The following is an 18,763-nucleotide window of genomic DNA, read 5'->3' on the forward strand; positions in this document are numbered from 1 at the left end:
TAAAAGCAGATTGTGGGACGCGGGTGGCACTGTGGGTTAAACCACAGAGCCTATGACTTGCCAATCGGAAGGCCGGCAGTTCGAATCCCGTGACAGGGTGAGCTCCCGTTGCTCGGTCCCTGCTCCTGCCAACCTAGCAGTTCGAAAGCACGTCAAAAGTGCAAGTAGATAAATAGGTACCACTCCGGTGGGAAGGTAAATGACGTTTCCGTGCGCTGCTCTGGTTCGCCAGAAGCGGCTTAGTCCTGCTGGCCACATGACCCGGAATTTCTACACCGGCTCCCCCAGAGTCGGTCACGACTGGACCTAATGGTCAGGGGTTCCTTTACCCTTTACCTTTAAAAGCAGATTAAAGCTCGCGCCAGCTTTATGGGAAGGCTGCTCTAGTCAAGGATGTTTCTGTCAGGCACCGAAAGGAGAGCAGTAGTGAAGGAGCCCGCCTGGTGTCAAGAGGCAGGGAGTTCCAAAGTTGCATGTGCTGCTACACCAAAAGACTGAGCGCTTATAGATGCAGATGTAAACTGTCACGAGACGCCCACCACCACACAAAAGCAGTCTGGGGGTGTCCAACATTAGGGACCCCCTGCCCTTCTATCCTCACCCCCCTAATTTTTATTAAATTTTCTGCTTTACATTTTAGAATATTCATTTAAATTAAAATATCAGTGACTTCCCTTCTTCTCTTTCCATGGTTCAATTTGCATGCCATAAATCCCTGAATATTTTACATAAACTAAACCATTCAGTATCCCATGATTACTTCCATCCAAGTTTATTTACGCTGCTGAATTTGTCTTAACGCTGCCCACCTTTTCAAATATACACTGTTTCACCCATATATTCAATAAACCTTTTCCAATCTTCTTTAAAGGTACGTTCTTCTTGTTCTCTTATTCTATATGTTAGGTCCGCAAGCTTCGAATATTCCATCAATTTGAATATCCCATCATTCTTCTTTGGTTGGGACCTTGCTCGTTTTCCATTTGGGGGCTAGCAAAACACGACCTGCCCTTATATCCTGACTCCTCTCACCCGCTTTTCCAAGTCCCAGAAACCATCCGAGTTGCATCCTGGATTTTTGTAACTCGCTGTACGTGGGGCTGCCCTTGAGACTGACCCAGAAACTCCAGCGGGTGCAGAATGCCGCGGCGAGACTCCTTATGGGGTCCTCGCTGCGAGATCACATTCACCTGGTGCTATATCAGCTGCACTGGCTCTCGGTGGAGTACAGGATCAGGTTTAAGGTGCTGGTTTTAACCTTTAAAGCCCTATACGGCCTAGGACCCTCGTACCTATGGGACCGCCTCTCCTGGTCCGTCCCACGGAGGACCTTACGGTCTTCAAACAAGAACATCTTGGAGGTCCCAGGCCACAGGGAGGTTAGGCTGGCCTCAACCAGAGCCAGGGCTTTTTCGGCTGTGGCCCCGATCAGGTGGAACGCTCTGTCCCAAGAGACTAGGGCCCTGCAGGACTTGACATCTTTCTGCAGGGCCTGCAAGACAGAGCTGTTCCACCAGGTCTTTGGCCAAGGCACAGTCTGACTCCCTCTCTCCTTCTGTAATCCTCACAGAACTCTAGCCCAATGGTTGCCATCAATTTGATTTGAACTGATAGATTTATAATGAATAGATTTTAGAATGCTGTATTATTTTTCTGTTGTTAGCCGCTCTGAGCCTGGCTTCGGCTGGGGAGGGCGGGATATAAATAAAATATTATTATTATTATTATTATTATTATTATTATTATTATTATTATCCTTGCCCGTCTCCAAACTCCCAAGCTAGCTGGGACCGGTATGGAGTCATGATAGATGCTGTGAGAAGAGGGCAACCTGGGTGTATCAGGTAGAAAGCAGGGGGCATACAGGGCAGGGCCTGGGACACCATTTCATGGAATCTTAGGCCCTCAGAGTTGGAAGGGACCCCGAGGGTCATCTAGTCCAACCCCCTGCAAGGCAGGAATCTTTTGCCCAGCGTGGGGCTCCAACCCGTGATCCTGAGATTAAGAGTCTCATGCTCTACTGGCTGGACTATCCTGAGTTCTGTTCCAAGCCACACTAATACCGAAAGCCATCTTCTTCAAAAAGCAACCTTGCAAATATGATGCGCATCTGAAGAAGCGGGAGGCAAAGGGGGGGGGACACACGAAAAAGGGGGGGAAAGTAAATATCAGCAAGGGATGTTTTTTGGCAGCTTTTCAGTTCTAAATTGAGCTAATTCTACCTTCTGAAAGGAAGATAATTTCCATGTTTCTTTGGTTGAGAACACATAATTGAAGTTATTTTCCTTCCAAGAAAGGAGCCTCTGGAACATCGTTTGCAAATGGACAGGAAAAAATGAGTGTATCTGGCGCTGCCGGAGCCGCGGGGCGTTCATTGCGGCACAGTTTCTGAAGGCTGCTGCCACTTTCCCAAAGGTGTTTATCACTTGCTCAGGTGTCTTCCTTCCCCTCTCCTTTCTCCGGCCCCCCTCTTTTCGAAGGGAGAGCGAGGGTGGGCCGAGCCGAAAGCGAATGGTGCTAAACCCAGTGAGCCGTGGGAAAGTGGAAGCCAGATTGTTATCAGGAAGGTTCAGAGTGAAAATTGGAGGAAGAAAACTCGAGGATCTCTTAAACTGACCATTGCTTTTGGGGGAGGCGGCAGCCACTGTCTCCTTGGCCTGTGGATTCCTCCTTAAAACCGGCATCTCAAAAGCCAAATGTTAACAAAAGTGCTGAGATGGAAGAGATCAATGTTGTAAGAGTTTATGAACTTCCAGAGTGGTTTATTGCGATCTCTGCTGCTCATTTTGGTTTTTAAAGCCCCAAACGGCTCAGGCCCCAAATACCAAAAAGGCTTCCTCCTCATCGCAGCCTCCTGTGGGAGTGAGTTCCACAGTTTAACTCTGCTCTGCGTGGAGAAGTCTTTCCTTTTATCTTTTAAGCTGGAAGGTGTGTAGCCAAGATGATCAATGGTCGGGAAACCAAGCCTTATGAGGGACGGTCGAAGGAGCTGGGGGTGTTTAGCCTGAAAAAGAGGAGACTGAGAGGAGATAAGAGAGCCATCTTCAAATATCTGAAGGGCTGTCCCGTGGATCATAGAATCATAGAATCATAGAATCATAGAATCATAGAGTTGGAAGAGACCACAAGGGCCATCGAGTCCAACCCCCTGCCAAGCAGGAAACACCATCAGAGCACTCCTGACATATGGTTGTCAAGCCTCTGCTTAAAGACCTCCAAAGTAGGAGACTCCACCACACTCCTTGGCAGCAAATTCCACTGTCGAACAGCTCTTACTGTCAGGAAGTTCTTCCTAATGTTTAGGTGGAATCTTCTTTCTTGTAGTTTGGATCCATTGCTCCGTGTCCGCTTCTCTGGAGCAGCAGAAAACAACCTTTCTCCCTCCTCTATGTGACATCCTTTTATATATTTGAACATGGCTATCATATCACCCCTTAACCTCCTCTTCTCCAGGCTAAACATGCCCAGCTCCCTTAGCCGTTCCTCATAAGGCATCGTTTCCAGGCCTTTGACCATTTTGGTTGCCCTCCTCTGGACATGTTCCAGTTTGTCAGTGTCCTTCTTGAACTGTGGTGCCCAGAACTGGACACAGTACTCCAGGTGTGGTCTGACCAGAGCAGAATACAGTGGCACGATTACTTCCCTTGATCTAGATGCTATACTCCTATTGATGCAGCCCAGAATTGCATTGGCTTTTTTAGCTGCCGCGTCACACTGTTGGCTCATGTCAAGTTTGTGGTCAACCAAGACTCCTAGATCCTTTTCACATGTACTGCTCTCAAGCCAGGTGTCACCCATCTTGTATTTGTGCCTCTCATTTTTTTTGCCCAAGTGCAATACTTTACATTTCTCCCTGTTAAAATTCATCTTGTTTGTTTTTGCCCAGTTCTCTAATCTGTCAAGGTCGTTTTGAAGTGTGATCCTGTCCTCTGGGGTGTTAGCCACCCCTCCCAGTTTGGTGTCATCTGCAAATTTGATCAGGATGCCCTTGAGTCCATCATCCAAGTCGTTGATAAAGATGTTGAATAAGACTGGGCCCAAGACAGAACCCTGTGGCACCCCACTAGTCACTCTTCTCCAGGATGAAGAGGAACCATTGATGAGCACCCTTTGGGTTCGGTCAGTCAGCCAGTTACAAATCCACTGAGTGGTAGCATAGTCAAGACCGCATTTTACCAGCTTCTTTACAAGAATATCATGGGGCACCTTGTCAAATGCCTTGCTGAAATCAAGGTAGGCTACATCCACTGCGTTCCCTTCATCTACCAGGCTTGTAATTCTGTCAAAAAACGAGATCAGGTTAGTCTGACATGACTTATTTTTCAGAAATCCATGCTGACTATTGGTGATCACAGCATTCCTTTCTAGGTGCTCACAGACTGTTTGCTTAATGATCTGTTCCAGAATCTTCCCTGCTATTGATGTCAGACTGACTGGGCGGTAATTATTTGGGTCCTCTCTTTTCCCCTTTTTGAAAATAGGGACAACATTTGCCCTCCTCCAGTCTGCTGGGACTTCGCCTGTTCTCCAGGAATTCTCAAAGATGACTGCCAGTGGTTCTGAGATCACATCTGCCAGTTCTTTTAATACTCTTGGATGCAGTTCATCTGGCCCTGGAGACTTGAATACAGTTCATCTGGCCCTGGATGATGGAGGAAGCTTGTTTTCTCCTGTTCTGGAGGGTAGGATTCGAAGCAAGGGCTTCAAGTTACAAGAAAGGAGATTCCGACTAAACATCGGGAAGGACTTTCTGACAGTAAAAGCTGTTCGACAGAGGAACGGTCTCCCTCTGGAGATGGTGGACTCTCCTTACTTGTAGGTTTTTAAGCAGAGGGTAAAGGCCGCAGGTGGTGCTGTGGGTTAAACCACAGAGCCTAGGACTTGCCGATCAGAAGGTCGGCGGTTCGAATCCCTGTGATGGGTGAGCTCCCGTTGCTCGGTCCCTGCTCCTGTCAACCTAGCAGTTCGAAAGCACGTCAAAGTGCAAGTAGATAAATAGGTACCGCTCTGGCGGGAAGGTAAATGGAGTTTCCGTGCGCCGCTCTGGTTCGCCAGAAGGTTCGCTTAGTCATGCTGGCCACATGACCTGGAAGCTGTATGCCAGCTCCCTTGGCCAATAAAGCGAGATGAGCACCACAACCCCAGAGTTGGTCACGACTGGACCTAATGGTCAGGGGTCCCTTTACCTTTAAAGGTAAAGGACCCCTGGATGGTTAAGTCCAGTCAAAGGTAACTCTGGGGTTGCGGCGCTCATCTTGCTTTCAGGCCGAGGGAGCTGGTGTTTGCCCACAGACAGCTTTCCAGGTCATGTGGGCAGCAGGACTAAACCCCTTCCGGCACAACGAGACACTGTGACAGAAACCAGGGCATACAGAAATGCCATTTACCTTTCTGCCACAGTGGTACCTATTTATCTACTCACACAGGTGTGCTTTTAAACTGCTAGATTTGTAGGAGCTGGGACCGAGCAACAGTAGCTCACTCCGTCGCGGGGATTCGAACCGCCAACCTTCCGATTGGCAAGCCCAAGGGGCTCAGTGGTTTAGACCACAGCGCCACCCGCTCCCTAATGCAGAGGTTGGATGGCTTTAGCTGAGATTCCTGCATTGAGTGTTTGGGTCGCTTCCAACTCTTAAGATTCAGTGATTCCTTAGAGACCCTCTCAGCTGCTGAGATTGGCAGAGGGGCCCCTCTTGAGAGTCCCTGCACCCTCAGAGGTTTGGGGTAATAGAGACCCGGGCGGTAGGAAAACCTCCTCTTCTCTGCCGGACAAAGAGGACCATGATAAGGTCATAGAATCATAGAGTTGGAAGAGACCACAAGGGCCATCGAGTCCAACCCCCTGCCAAGCAGGTCCATTTTATGCAGTGAAGAGGAATTGTGGGCAAATGTCGGTTAATGCCCAGTGGTTGCCATTAATTGGATTTTGAATTGATTTTAGAATGAATTGATTTTAGAATGTATTTCTATTAATTGATTGTGATTTTATGTAAACTGTGTTACTTTTATTGTTGTTAGCCGCTCTGAGCCCGGCTTCGGCTGGGGAGGGTGGGATATAAATAAAATTTTTGTATTATTATTTATTATATGCTGCCCTGTGATCCCATGGGATGAAGGGCAGTTTAGAAATGACAGTGATGATGAAGATGATGATAGGATATCACAGAGTTGTCGGGGGGGGGGTACGGAAAACCTCACACATCGTCTAAAATCTGTTTGCTGCTAGTATGAAGAGACCGCACTTACAAGCAAGCGCAGTTTGGGCGTGGGGGAAAGCTTTCAGCTCCTAAATGGTGAACATAATAAGTGCACACAAAGAAATGTTTTCGCCGTTGTTAAATCACGATAAAATCCAAGAACAGCAATGCCGAAGGGGAGATTTCCCAAAATGTTGCCTGTGTACAGCAAAACCGTGGTTTTTTTATTTTAAAAAATCTTTCAATTCCCTCACCCAATTTTGTACCAAACTATGTGGAAAAGTCACATTATGCAAACTGGGACTAGATTGATGTAGATTTGCTTCCAACTGCGCTCATTCTGAGCACTGCGGAGCTCTTTGGCCGGGGGGGGGGAGGGGGGAGCCTGAGTGCAGGGAACATGCAAATCAGCTGGTTTTAGTATAATTGAAAGTATTGCCCTTAAGAGATGGAGTCCGTTAATGATTAGAGTGGGTCTGACGAAGAAGCCATGGTGTAGGCAGACATTTTGTCTCTCTCTTTTTGCATCTAACCAGAGAAGATTTGGGGGGGGGGGCAAAGGAGGCCAAATTCAGAAAAATCCCATTACCATAATTCAGAATAGATTGTCCCAATGTGGTGGTCCAGTAGCCTCTGAAAGGTGGACCATGCAGCCACTCGTGAATACCTGCATCCCACCCCCTGGTATTTTTTTTTTCAGGTGAAGATGCCCATTCAGAGTGAGGGCAGCGCTAGTTCATACACGATTGCCTTCGCTCTCCACTGGCTTTGTGACAACATTGATTGTGATTTACTCTACAGCACCGTCAGGCTGCTGTGTGATCCCTGCGCAATCCCAAACTGGGTTATTTTATTTTTTAATGGTGTTGCATTTTCAGCTGATTGCAACGAAAGAGATGGGGGAGGGACAGAGATCTTGCCTATTTACAGATGCCACCAGTTGACACCATATTTTGAAGAAATCGCCATGCATTTGGCTGCTTTGCCATATGTTTAATAAATAACCTTTCCTCCATGGGCCTACTTATCAGTCCATGTACAGTTTCGCTCAACAGCATGCCCCTGGTCCAAAAGGAAACGTCAAAACTTGCCTCTTTTTCCTCTTCCAGAGTGGACATGGCGGTCCCAACCCTGCCTCAAGTGCCCCTTTGTTCAGACCGGAGGATGAGCTGGAACACCTGACCAAGAAGATGCTGTACGACATGGAAAACCCACCTTCCCAGGAATACTTTGGTAAGCGCTCCAACCTCTCCCGTGTTCTGGTGGCAGAGAGTTCCACAAGCCATTGGAGCATGGTGCAAAAATTAAAATAAAATAGTTAGCTACCAGAGCTAATGAACTTAGCCATGCCCATGATACAGCTTTGTACAGTGGAGGCCCGTTGCCCCAGGGTGCAGGAGGGGTGGGGGTCAGCCAAAAAATGAAAACAGAGAGGGGACGGCCCAGCGACATTGACTCTAATTTGCATCGAACATGTTTCCCCCAACCCCTCGGGGATTCAGTGCTGCGGTAATCGTAGCAGGCCAGATAGCTGCCCACTAATCGTATCATTAGGTCAAATTTAGAAAGCTGCATCAGAGCATATTAAAAGTCGGTTGAGAGCAGATAGGTTTTGAATGCAGCGATCTAATTAACCTTACTGGAGAGCTCCAAGGCATTGTATTAAGTCATGGAAATAATTTGTTCCAAATAATTACATTCGAAAAGCCAGCAAGGATCATTCGGCGGGTCAGCCTCTGCTCAAATCGTGGGCTGCTTGCTCCCATCAGAGACTTTCCTTCCTCTCACATCACGGGGGATTCCCCCCCCGGTGTTGTGTTTCGGATGCCCCCCCAAAGGGGACTGTTGTGCTTGAGAGATGGGTGGAAGCTCATCCCTTTAAAAGGACCATTTATTTAGGGATGCAGGTGTCCTGTCTCTCTGGGAACTGTGGAGGTTTAAGGTCGTGGGTTGGGGCTGAAGTTCGTGGCTCAGGTGAGGATGCTTGCTAAAGTTGGTTTCGGGAAAGATGCTCAGGTGTTTCAGCGACGGTTTGAGCACTCAGAAAGGCCAGTTAATTTTCAGGATGTGTGTTGGGGTGGGGCTTGAGCAGCTTCACATGACCCCCGTCCTGCGCAGAGAGAGAGAGAGACTGAGGGCAATGTGGGGGGTTTTTGGGGGGGTGTGGAGTGAAATAAGCCAAAAGGGGTGGGAAAGAGGGGCAAAGCACTCCCCACACAGTCAGTACAGACCTCAGGCAAGGACAGATTTTCCTCTCCCCTGGGCAGGATGTCCTGGGCCCGGCGGTAACCCAAGAAACGCGGTCCAGGTCCGATCCTGAATCCAAGGGTTCCCCTAGGAGTCAGTCCGACAGGGCCAAGGCAGGACACGAGGCAGGAAACCAGGCAAAGTCAGGTACAGGATCTCAGGCAGGTTCTGGCATACAGCAGTGTTGCTCCCGCAACCTGGGGTGGGGTCCGACAGCCTTTTATCTTTGTCGGGGTAACGGCCGGTCCTGATCCCCGGGCAACTCGCCTCCCTGTTTTGCCCAAAGGTGAGCACTCCTCCTGCAAGTACTCAGGTCTCTCCTTCTCTCAGGCCTCAGTCTCTGCAGCTCGGGAGACGTCGGTGGGTGACTAGACCCAGAGGCCGCCTCAGCCTCCCCTGACCCAACTGGTAGTGGAGCAGCTGTAAGTGATGGCCCAGCTGGAGGCAACGAGGTCATCCCCGCATCTGGAGCCAGGGCAGGCTCAGGCCCCTGACTCGGCCCAGCTGGTGCTTGTTGCAGGGGAACCTGTGCAGACTGGGACTCTTCAGGATCAGGCCCCAGACTTGGTTCAGATGATGCCTGAGGCAAAGGATCCGGTGCAGACTGAGTCTCCTCTGTTCCGAGTCCGAGCCTGAGTCCCAGGCCATCACACAGGGAAGGAATGGGGTGAAGGAGAACGAGAGAGAGAAAGGGGGTGGCAGAAGGAGAGAAGGAGAAAATGGGTGGCAGGAAGAGAAAGGGGGCATCCTAGCCCTGCTCACCAGTAGCAGCATACAAGCCCCCCCCCCAAATGTCTAAGCTCTCCTTCGACATTCAGGAGGCAGCAATGCTTCTGAATCCTGGTTGCTGGAAACCACTGGAAGGGAGAGGGATTTCTCACTCGGATCCTACTTGCAGGTCTCCCTTTTGGGTATCCCTTTTGGCCACTGTGAGAACAGGATGCTGGGCCAGGTGAGACACGGGCCTGATCCAGCGGCTCTCCTTAAGTTCTTTGATTCTCAGACGTCTGGTTCACACATCGTGCTAAGCTGTGGCTTAGTTCACCAAAGCTAATGTTGGCACAGCACATAGTTGAACTGTGGAACCCGCTGACATGGGAGGCAAGGATGCTCACCAACTTGGATGGCTTTGAAAGGAGGATGGAGACAAATCCATGGAGGACACGAGGGCTATCACTGGCTGGCAGCCACAATGCCTCTGCTTCTGTTGCTGGAAACTGCAGGAGGGGAGAGGGCTCTCGCACTCGGTTCCTGCTTGCAGGTTTCCCTTTGGGGCCCATGAGATCAGAACTGGCCTGGTCTCGCAGGCTCTTTTTACATTCTTACTACCTAGGAAGAAATGCAGTTCTTAACTGGGAGGGGGAAAACATCCCTCATTCCTGCCCCTAGATGCTCCCCCCCCAGTGGAAATAAAGACACAATTAGGTTAATGGGATAAATAAGTCCACAACTTTATTGGTTACAGGTATTGAGCGGTATTGGCTTAGGCATTGGTCCTAACCGACTAGATCAATCTTCAGCCCATCCGCTTGAAGTCCGGGAAGGGTTAACCACCAGTAGGGGGAGTCCTGCTGATGCACATCAACTAGGAACTCCCCCAGGGTCACCAATAGGGGGCGTGCCTTGGGCCCTCACCTCCCCAGGCTTCGGACAGGGCCACACACCCCGGAATCCTTTATCGGACTACCCTTCAATATGTGGGGCAGGTGATGACGCTACCTCCCCTCTTCCATCTACAGAACAATACCAATACCTAACCGCCAAGACCCAGAAAGTTGTGACGATTTGCTATGAGGTAGGCTGAAAACCAAGTGGCTGGTGCAAATTTGCCAAGTGGAAAAATTCCTACCAAGCCCCTCAACGGCGACCAATCAAGGTCCATAGCAAGGTCAAGGAATGGAAACCTTATAGGGCGGGAGGGTGGGAAACAGGAACAGCTGGCAGGCGGGGAGGCCACATCCTGGTTTAAATGGGCAGGCCACACCCCCAGAGCCAGCCGATTGGCTGGCCAGGGTGTGATGCGGCTGGGAATCCCCCCAATTGTGCAAGGCTGGGCTCTAGCTGCCGCGCATGGTGAGGCCGTGAAGCCCGCAACTCCACCTCCTCTGTAGGGCGGAAGTGGCTTTCTCTTGCATTTTGTCCTTCAGCACACCAAAGGAGTGTGACTGGTTCGCTTGCACTGGGTACAAAGTCTTGGCAGCGCCACAGGGAACCGCAACTATACTTTACAATGGAGTGCAAGGGGGGTGGGGAAGCAAATGTTGGTGTTGCCCAGGGCGCCGTTGAAATTTGAGACCCCGAGGTCTGCCAATGAACACACACCCTCCACCCAAACACCTCAGGTCTCTGCAGCACCCACACAGCTTTCCAGGCTGCAAGCTGTCCACCCTCCCCATTTCATCTTGGAGGGTTGGAAGCTGAGCTCAGAAGCAGGCCAGCCCCATGTCGCATGGCTCCTGAGTCCTGCCTGTTCTTCCGTTTGATGGAAATGAGAGGCAACTCTCATGGACATTCGGGATGGAGTCCGAGCCAATACAAATTAGAGGAGGAAATTGCATTAGCCCACCGACTTGTCAGCATTGGGGAGGGGGTATTCCGCTTTGCTTTGGGAGCTGACAGCGAGCTACCGGGCAAGGAGGTGGGTGGTTGCAAGGCTGGAGCATCAACCAAGCAATCAGGGTTTCGAAAGGCTGCTTAAGACCCTCAAGGGCCAGCTGCAGATATTTTGCTGGGGAAGGGACAGACGGTTGTCATGCAGCCCCAACAAGTCACAATCAGAACCCCAGCAGGGTTGCAGTCGGATCTTACTTCAAGGCTGGTGTGAAGAACACAAGGACGTAAGAAGAGCCTGCCGGATCAGGCCAGTGACCCATCTGGTGCAGGATTCTGGTCCCACGGTGGCCAACCTGCGGGAAACCTGCGAGCAGGATCCGAGCGCAAGAACAACCCTCTCCTCTCCTGTGGTTTCCATCAACTGCGGATTGGGAGCCACAAGTGGAGCAAACTTCTTTGGTGTCTGCTGAGATGCTGGGGTGTCCTGAAAGAATGAGTCTTGCTGAGGTTCTTGGGGAGCAGCCTTGACCAGGTGAAAGAGAAACGAAAGAGCATTGGCTTATTAATTCCATGCCTTTTATAACACCCTTCCAGGGGGGCTTAAAGCGGTGAAAAGGACCACTACAAAAGCAACATATCAGAGCATAAGAAGACCATGCAGGGTCTGGCCCATGGCCCACCTGGTCCAGCTTCCTCTTCTCAAAGTTTCTGAACAGATGCCTCTTCTGGAAAGCCCTCAAGGAGGATTCGAGGGCAAGAGAAACTGGGGTCCAGTAACTGGCATTGAGAAGCATTGCTGACTCCAACAGTGGTCACAGAGCAGAGCTAGTAGCCATCAAAAGCCCTCTCCTCCCTGAATTTGTCTGGCTGGCCACTGTGAAAACAGGATGGTGGACTAGATGGGCCACTTGATTGATCCTGCAGGCCCTTCTGATGTTCTTAAGACCATAAGAATGGCCGTAGCAGGGAGGGGTCAGGCCAGAGATTTGACTGCACTAATTCAGAATACTGGGGGGACTGGCACTTTTGAAAGTTTCCTGCCCCCTGTTATAAAGTCCTTATAAACCTACAGCTTACACACCAGGGAGGCATGAATGGTTTTCCAGCCCTTTGTGTTCTGTATCTTTCTTGTTTTCCTATATGCTGGGACTTCTTAAGATGGGGCATTCCTAACTGTGATCTCACACCTGCTGCTGCCTGCGAAGATTGGGCTTTGTGCCCCTGGGCAGCTTTCTGGAGGAGGGGAGCCTCTACTGTCTTGCAGAGCCCCCTCTGCAGATGGCCTGGGGGTAGTGCTGCGGCCCCCTTCTCTTCAGGGGGTCAGACAATTCACCCTGTAAAGCTGATGGCTAGGGCTGATTTAGCATATGCGACGCCAGGGTGCAAAAAACTGCCCTGTGTCCCCAATTGGGGGCAGGCCAAAGTTGTTGAGCTTTTTAGGGGGGCACACAACTCTCTCCCATGCCGCACACAGCTCTCTCTCGACGGCCCTTCAATCCCAGGTGCGCAGGAGGGCAGAACTGGCCAGCTGCCTCAGCACCCTGTGCTGCTCCCAGGGGCTAACTGAGAAGCAAGGTCCGAGTCCAGTCCAAGGTCGAGGGTGCGGTATGGAGGCCGTCCGTCAAAGTTGAAGCGGGGTCCAAGGCGGGGACTCGGGTGGGGTCAGGAACTCTGGCAGAAGAGCAGGACAGGGTGCCGGCAGGAACAGGTTACCAACAAGGTTGCTCCCGCAACCTGGGACTGGGGCTGGCTGCCTTTTATCTGCCCCGAGGCATAAGGCGGCCCGATCCTCTGGTGACTCGCCTCTCCTGGCCTGGAGGCGAGCCCTCCTCCTGCGGGAACTTAGCCTCTGCAGCTCAGGAGAGGCTGGAGGGTTACCGGACCCAGAGGCAACCTCAGCTTCCCCTGATGGGGCTGAGAGTGGAGCACCTGCAGGCAATGGGTCCTCCATCACCTCAGGAGCCAGAGCAGACTCAGCTGATGCCTGCACCTGAGGATCCAGCACAGGTGAGGACCCTTCAGGCTCAGCTGGTTCTGGAGGCGGGGACTCCTGTGCAGGCTGGGATTCCTCAGGTTCAGCCTCCGCGTCTGAGTCCCAGGCCATCACACACCCACAGCAAAAAGAAACCTGTGGTGCTCCAACACACTCTTCTCCGCTCGGCAGCAGCTGTCGGCTGGCCTGGCTCTTCAATCCCCGGACTCCAAATCTCAGCCCCGGACTCTCAACCTGTCGCCCCCGAGAGCCCTGCACCCCTAGTGCCTATGGGTCAGCCAGCCCTGCTGCTGGCTATTCAGCGCCTCCCAGGCTGGTCATCGCTTTGTTTGAAGACCACCAGCCCTGACCCCACTTTCCTGCATTGGCAAGGGCAAAAAGTGTATGCCCCCTGCCCAAAGGTGGTCCTGTGATTCACATGTGCCTGCAGTTGCTGAAGGATCACTTTCCTTTGTGTGGAAACGATCTGGAAGGGTTAATCCCGGGACCAGATAAGGGGCAGGGGGGAAAGAAGCGCTTGACAGCCACCAGAGGTTTTAATTGAATGTCGGTGCTGCTGGAATTTGCTGTCGCACTCAGAACTCCGGATAATGCTTCATTGTTATGAAAACTGATAATCCAGCCTTAGCAATGGGTTGTTTCTTTCAGCGTGACAATCAGCTCTGTCATTTTGGGGGTGGGCATGTTTCCGTTGGGTGTAGATTGTTCCCTACACTTAGTCCCTCTCTTCCCCACACTTCCACCCACACCTTTTCCCTTTTGAAAGGAGAGGGGGGGCACCTTTTAGCTGCGCTCGTTCTCGGATAATTTTGGAACGGCGCGGGAATGGAGGATGAGATCTCGGAAGGCCACGGCAAAGGGAGAGGCATTAGCAATAAGATGCAATTTTGCGCGCTGAATGAGTGCTTTGATCAAGCGATGCCTTTCATATCTCTCTCCTCCTAAAATACAAAATATGCCGTAGTTGGAGTATTTTGGGATGAACCGAGCAGCAAACATTTCTGCTCTGCAAAGAAAACTCATCTGAAACATCAACCCTGGGAAATTACCTAGGAGTCACGAGATCTTCTTGAACCTGACCAGGTGGGAAGCAGGCAGTCTGTGGCCTTGCCCTGTTGAATCACAAAATCCTAGAACTGTATAGTGAAAAGGGACCCAAAGGGTCATCTGCCCCCCCTGCAATGAAGGAATATTTTGCCCAGCAATTCAGGCCAGGAGCTGGCAGGGAGGGGCATTGTCACCCCGCCAACAGCAGAGGCATCACTGCTTTTTACCCAGAGGGGCAAGGAGGTTGGTACTGTTCAGGAGCACTGGCGAGACCACCACTTTGGCTCTGCAGGGGTACTCATGCAGCACCCCCTCCCTGATGCCTCACCCCCCTTCCTCCCAGAAAGCAACAGCAAAAGAAGCTAAATGCTGGAAGATTCAGGACAGAGAAAAGAAAGTGCTTCTCCACAAAGTTAAACTGTGGAACTCTCTCCCACTGGAGGCAGCAGATGTCTTTAAAAGAGGATTGAAGGAGGAAGGCTACAAAGCAGAATGGCTGTGCTGTGTCTCCACAGTTTGAGGCAGCGATGCTTCTCAATATCAGTGGCTGGAAACCGCAAGAGGAAAGCGTTGCCCTTGTGTTCGAATCCTGATTGTATGCTTCCCTTTGCTGCGAGAACAGGATACTGGGTTTGATGGGCCCGATCCAGCAGGCTCTTCTTACATTCATAAGTCTACAGGCCTCCCAGCTCTACTGAGAGCCTTCATAGAATCACAGAACAGAGTTGGAAGAGACCATGAGGGTCATCTAGTCCAACCCCAATGAAGGAATTTTTTGGGTCCAGTGTGGGGCTCAAACCCACGACACTGAGCTTAAGGCCCTGGTGCTCTACTGACCGAGCTATCCCAGCTCAGCTTGACTTCTGTGACCGCATTGCATAGTTAAAACATTCAACAACAACGAGAAGAAAGGCAGACCCAACGCTGCTCTCTTTCCCCCTCTTCGCAGAACACCGTGTCCCAACTATTCTTATCCCTCGCCGTCAAATGGCTGTCATGAGCAGAAGGTCTTAAAAGATTAAAGTGTGGTCACCGGTGGCCTTTGACTGGAAGGGAAATCCATAAGAGCAAAGCTCTGTGTGTGTTTGCGCAACACGCACCGTAGCCGGGATTCGGGGCGGGCGAGGGTTCGACAAGGACCAGGAACGGAAATCTTGTTAGGCTGCTGACTAGAAACGCTGTTCTGTCATCGATATTTCTTCATTAGGAATAATGATTTTTCCACGTCCGCTGCCAGTGGGTTCCCGGCCGTCCAAAAGCCGGGATGTGCCATGAATCTCTAAAGCGCACTTATCGGAGGGACTCCGAAAGCGGCAAGAATTCAGAAGGCGGCGAAGGAGGGGGGCAGGTTGCACGCACTGCGACGCCGCAGGAACAGCGGTTATTGATGGCACCTGTGGGAGCCCTTAGGTGGATATTTCAGTCTGATGTATTTACATAAGAAAGACGTCCTGGCTCAAAGACGGCGTGTTCTGTTTCTCCAGCTCTCCGTCATGTATCACTCTGCAGCAGCGGCGGGGGCTCTGGGGAGCGGCGGAAGCAGGCGCATGTAACCGTGATGAAGGCATCTCTTTGCAAGCCAAAGAAGCAGGGAGGGATGGCTTTGGCTGCTGCATCATCTCGGAGCGTTCGCCCGTTCCTTCCAATGCCTCGCCTGACCTCTTAAGAACACTTCTTGTTGTTGTTTAGTCGTTTAGTCATTTCGTGACCCCCTGGACCAGAGCACGCCAGGCACTCCTGTCTTCTACTGCCTCCCGCAGTTTGGACAGACTCATGCTGGTAGCTTCGAGAACACTGTCCCACCATCTCGTCCTCTGTCGTCCCCTTCTCCTTGTGCCCTCCATCTTTCCCAACATCAGGGTCTTTTCCAGGGAGTCTTCTCTTCTCAGGAGGTGGCCAAAGTCTTGGAGCCTCAGCTTCAGTATCTGTCCTTCCAGTGAGCACTCAGGGCTGATTTCCTTCAGAATGGAGAGGTTGGATCTTCTTGCAGTCCATGGGACTCTCAAGAGTCTCCTCCAGCACCAGAATTCAAAAGCATCGATTCTTCGGAAAATAGCCTTCTTTATGGTCCAGCTCTCACTGGACCAGAACAGTGCTATCATTGATTAAATGGATGTGCCCCCATCCTTCCAAAAATCACAGGGCAGTTTAGAATGTAACAATGTAAGGATAGCATGCTGGATCAGGCCACAGGGCCTTCTCGCCCAGCTTCCTCTTCTTACAGTGGCAAGCAGGACCAGAGCTCAAAAGAAACTCGCACCTTCCTCTGGTTTCCTGCAAAGCTACTTCCGCCCTTCAAAGGAGGTGGAGTTGCAGGCATCACGCCCCCCCCCCGCGCGCGATTGGGGGGATTCCCAGCTGCATCAGCTCCTGGCCAGCCAATCGGCTGGCTCTGGGAGTGTGGCCTGCCCTACTTAAGGCAGGACGCAGCCAGGGATCTCCCTCTTTTCCCGCCTGCCAGCTGTTCCCGCTTTTCCCACCCTCCCGCCCCATAGGGTTTTCATTCCTTGACCTTGCTATGGACCTTGGTTGGTCACCGTTGAGGGGCCTGGTAGGAATTTTTCCACTTGGCAAATTGGCACCTGCCACTTGGTTTTTGCCTACCTCATAGCAAATTGTCACAACTTTTGGGTATTGGCGGTTAGGCATTGGTACCGTTCTGTAAATGGAAAGAGGGGAGGTAGCGCCATCACCTGCCCCACATATTGAAGGGTAGTCCGTAAAGGATCCTGGGGGATGTGGCCCTGTCTGAAGCCTGGGGAGGTGAGGGCCTAAGGCACGCCCCCTATTGGTGACTCCAGGGGGAGTTCCTAGTTGATGTGCATCAGCAGGACTCCCCCTACTGGTGGTTAACCCTTCCCGGACTTCAAATGGACGGGCTGAAGTCAGATATAGTCGGTTAGGACCAATGCCTAAGCCAATACTGCTCATCACCTGTAACCCATAACGTTGTGGACTTAAGGTAAAGGTAAAGGGACCCCTGACCATTAGGTCCAGTCGTGGCCAACTTTGGGGTTGCGGCGCTCATCTCGCTTTATCGGCTAAGGCAGCTGGCGTACAGCTTCCAGGTCATGTGGCCAGCATGACTAATGCTGCCGGGTTCCCTGTAACTTCACTTCTCAAAATAGGGGAACCGCCAGAAGGCACTCTGTGCTGTGTGAAGAAGGACTTTTATCTGCCCCGAACCTTCCAGCATTCAGCATCCTTGGGTGTCCACGAGTTTTAATGTAATGGGAGAAATTAGTGGACTGGACTTAGTCATGTTGATTCATATCAGCGGGTCCTCTCTGCGTTATACTTACTTGAATGCCACCCTCTATAAACATGAAATAGATAAAGGGACCCCTGACCATTTTGTCCAGTCGTGGCCAACTCTAGGGTTGCGACGCTCATCTCACTTTATTGGACGAGGGAGCCAGCGTACAGCTTCCGGGTTATGTAGCCAGCATGACTGAGCCGCTTCTGGCGAACTCAATGCCAGAGCAGCACATGAAAACGCCGTTTACCTTCCCGCCGGAGTGGTACCTATTTATGTACTTGCACTTTGAGGTGCTTTCGAACTGCTAGGTTGGCAGGATCAGGGACCGAGCAACGGGAGCTCACCCCATCGTGGGGATTCAAACCACCGACCTTCTGATCGGCAAGTCCTAGGCTCTGTGGTTTAACCCACAGCGCCACCCGTGTTCCAGACATGAAATAGAAGTTTACAAAAATCTAGAAATAAACGTTACCAATGAAAATGATCCACATTCAAAGCAGACTAATGAATGGGGGTGGGGAGTTCTAGGATGCATTAAAATTTAAAATAGAAAAGAAATGCAAATGCACAGTAAAAATAATCCACATATAAACCACCATTAGCAATGTAACAAACTAACTGAGATAGCATCCTTTTCATGCAGAAGTTGCTGTTCTTTGAGATGCTTAGAATCTCCTGGTTGGCCTCTGTATGGAAGCAGGAGACTTTACCAAGCAACCCCTTAGTTTGACTCAGCAGGGCACTTCTGACATTTATTTTATTTTTAAAAAACATTTTTTAAATTGTTATTCTTTAAATTTCCTCAAACATTCCTCCAAACTGCATTGTGAAAACCTGTGCATACGTCGCAGCCTATAACACTGGACATCTGTAAAATATGTCCACAGGTTAATATGGGAGCTGGTCTTTAGTTTGTTGTAGAATTTGTGAATGAAATGAAGCTCCGCCCTCCTTGCGCAAAGGTGTCTCTCTTCTTTGTTCCTCTTAAATTGTGGGTCATTTTTTCAGTCAGGGCCGCCCGTGAGAGCGAGTTCCACAGTTTAAATATGCGCTGCATTTTATTTCACTTTTAATCTGCATACCGCCTTTCTATATTACTATGCACAAGGCCATCTACAAGCTGAAGAAACAGCAAAGTAGACAGCAAAGTTCACACACATAATAAACAATCTGTTCCGATACAAAAAGGCAAACAGTAAAACTAAATATTATCAAATAATAATTGAACAGTTTACACTTCTCAGTTTTTACTAAACTGTTGTTGTTGTTGTTTAGTAATTTAGTCGTGTCCGCCTCTTCATGACCCCCTAGACCAGAGCACGCCAGGCCCTCCTGTCTTCCACTGCCTCCCGCAGTTTGGTCAAAGTCATGCTGGTAGCTTTGAGAACACTGTCCCACCATCTCGTCCTCTGTTGTCCCCTTCTCCTTGTGCCCTCCATCTTTCCCAACATCAGGGTCTTTTCCAGG

At 50.6% G+C, this 18,763-nt stretch overlaps 1 protein-coding gene across 5 annotated transcripts in view; it reads left to right on the forward strand.

Moving 5' to 3' along the window:
• LPP (LIM domain containing preferred translocation partner in lipoma) overlaps positions 1-18,763 on the forward strand; it is a 311,393-nt gene that overhangs the window by 243,432 nt on the left and 49,198 nt on the right. For all 5 annotated transcript variants that reach the window (XR_014526400.1, XM_083504206.1, XM_083504205.1 and 2 more), the window contains one exon: positions 7,307-7,430. Coding sequence is in view for 4 of the 5 variants with exons in the window: in XM_083504206.1 (XP_083360332.1) it covers positions 7,307-7,430 (124 nt within the window). In the remaining variant the exon portion in view is untranslated. The remainder of the gene's footprint in view (positions 1-7,306; positions 7,431-18,763) is intronic.

Source organism: Podarcis liolepis (genome assembly GCF_965112155.1).
Source record: "Podarcis liolepis genome assembly, chromosome: 5".
Lineage (NCBI taxonomy): Eukaryota > Metazoa > Chordata > Lepidosauria > Squamata > Lacertidae > Podarcis > Podarcis liolepis.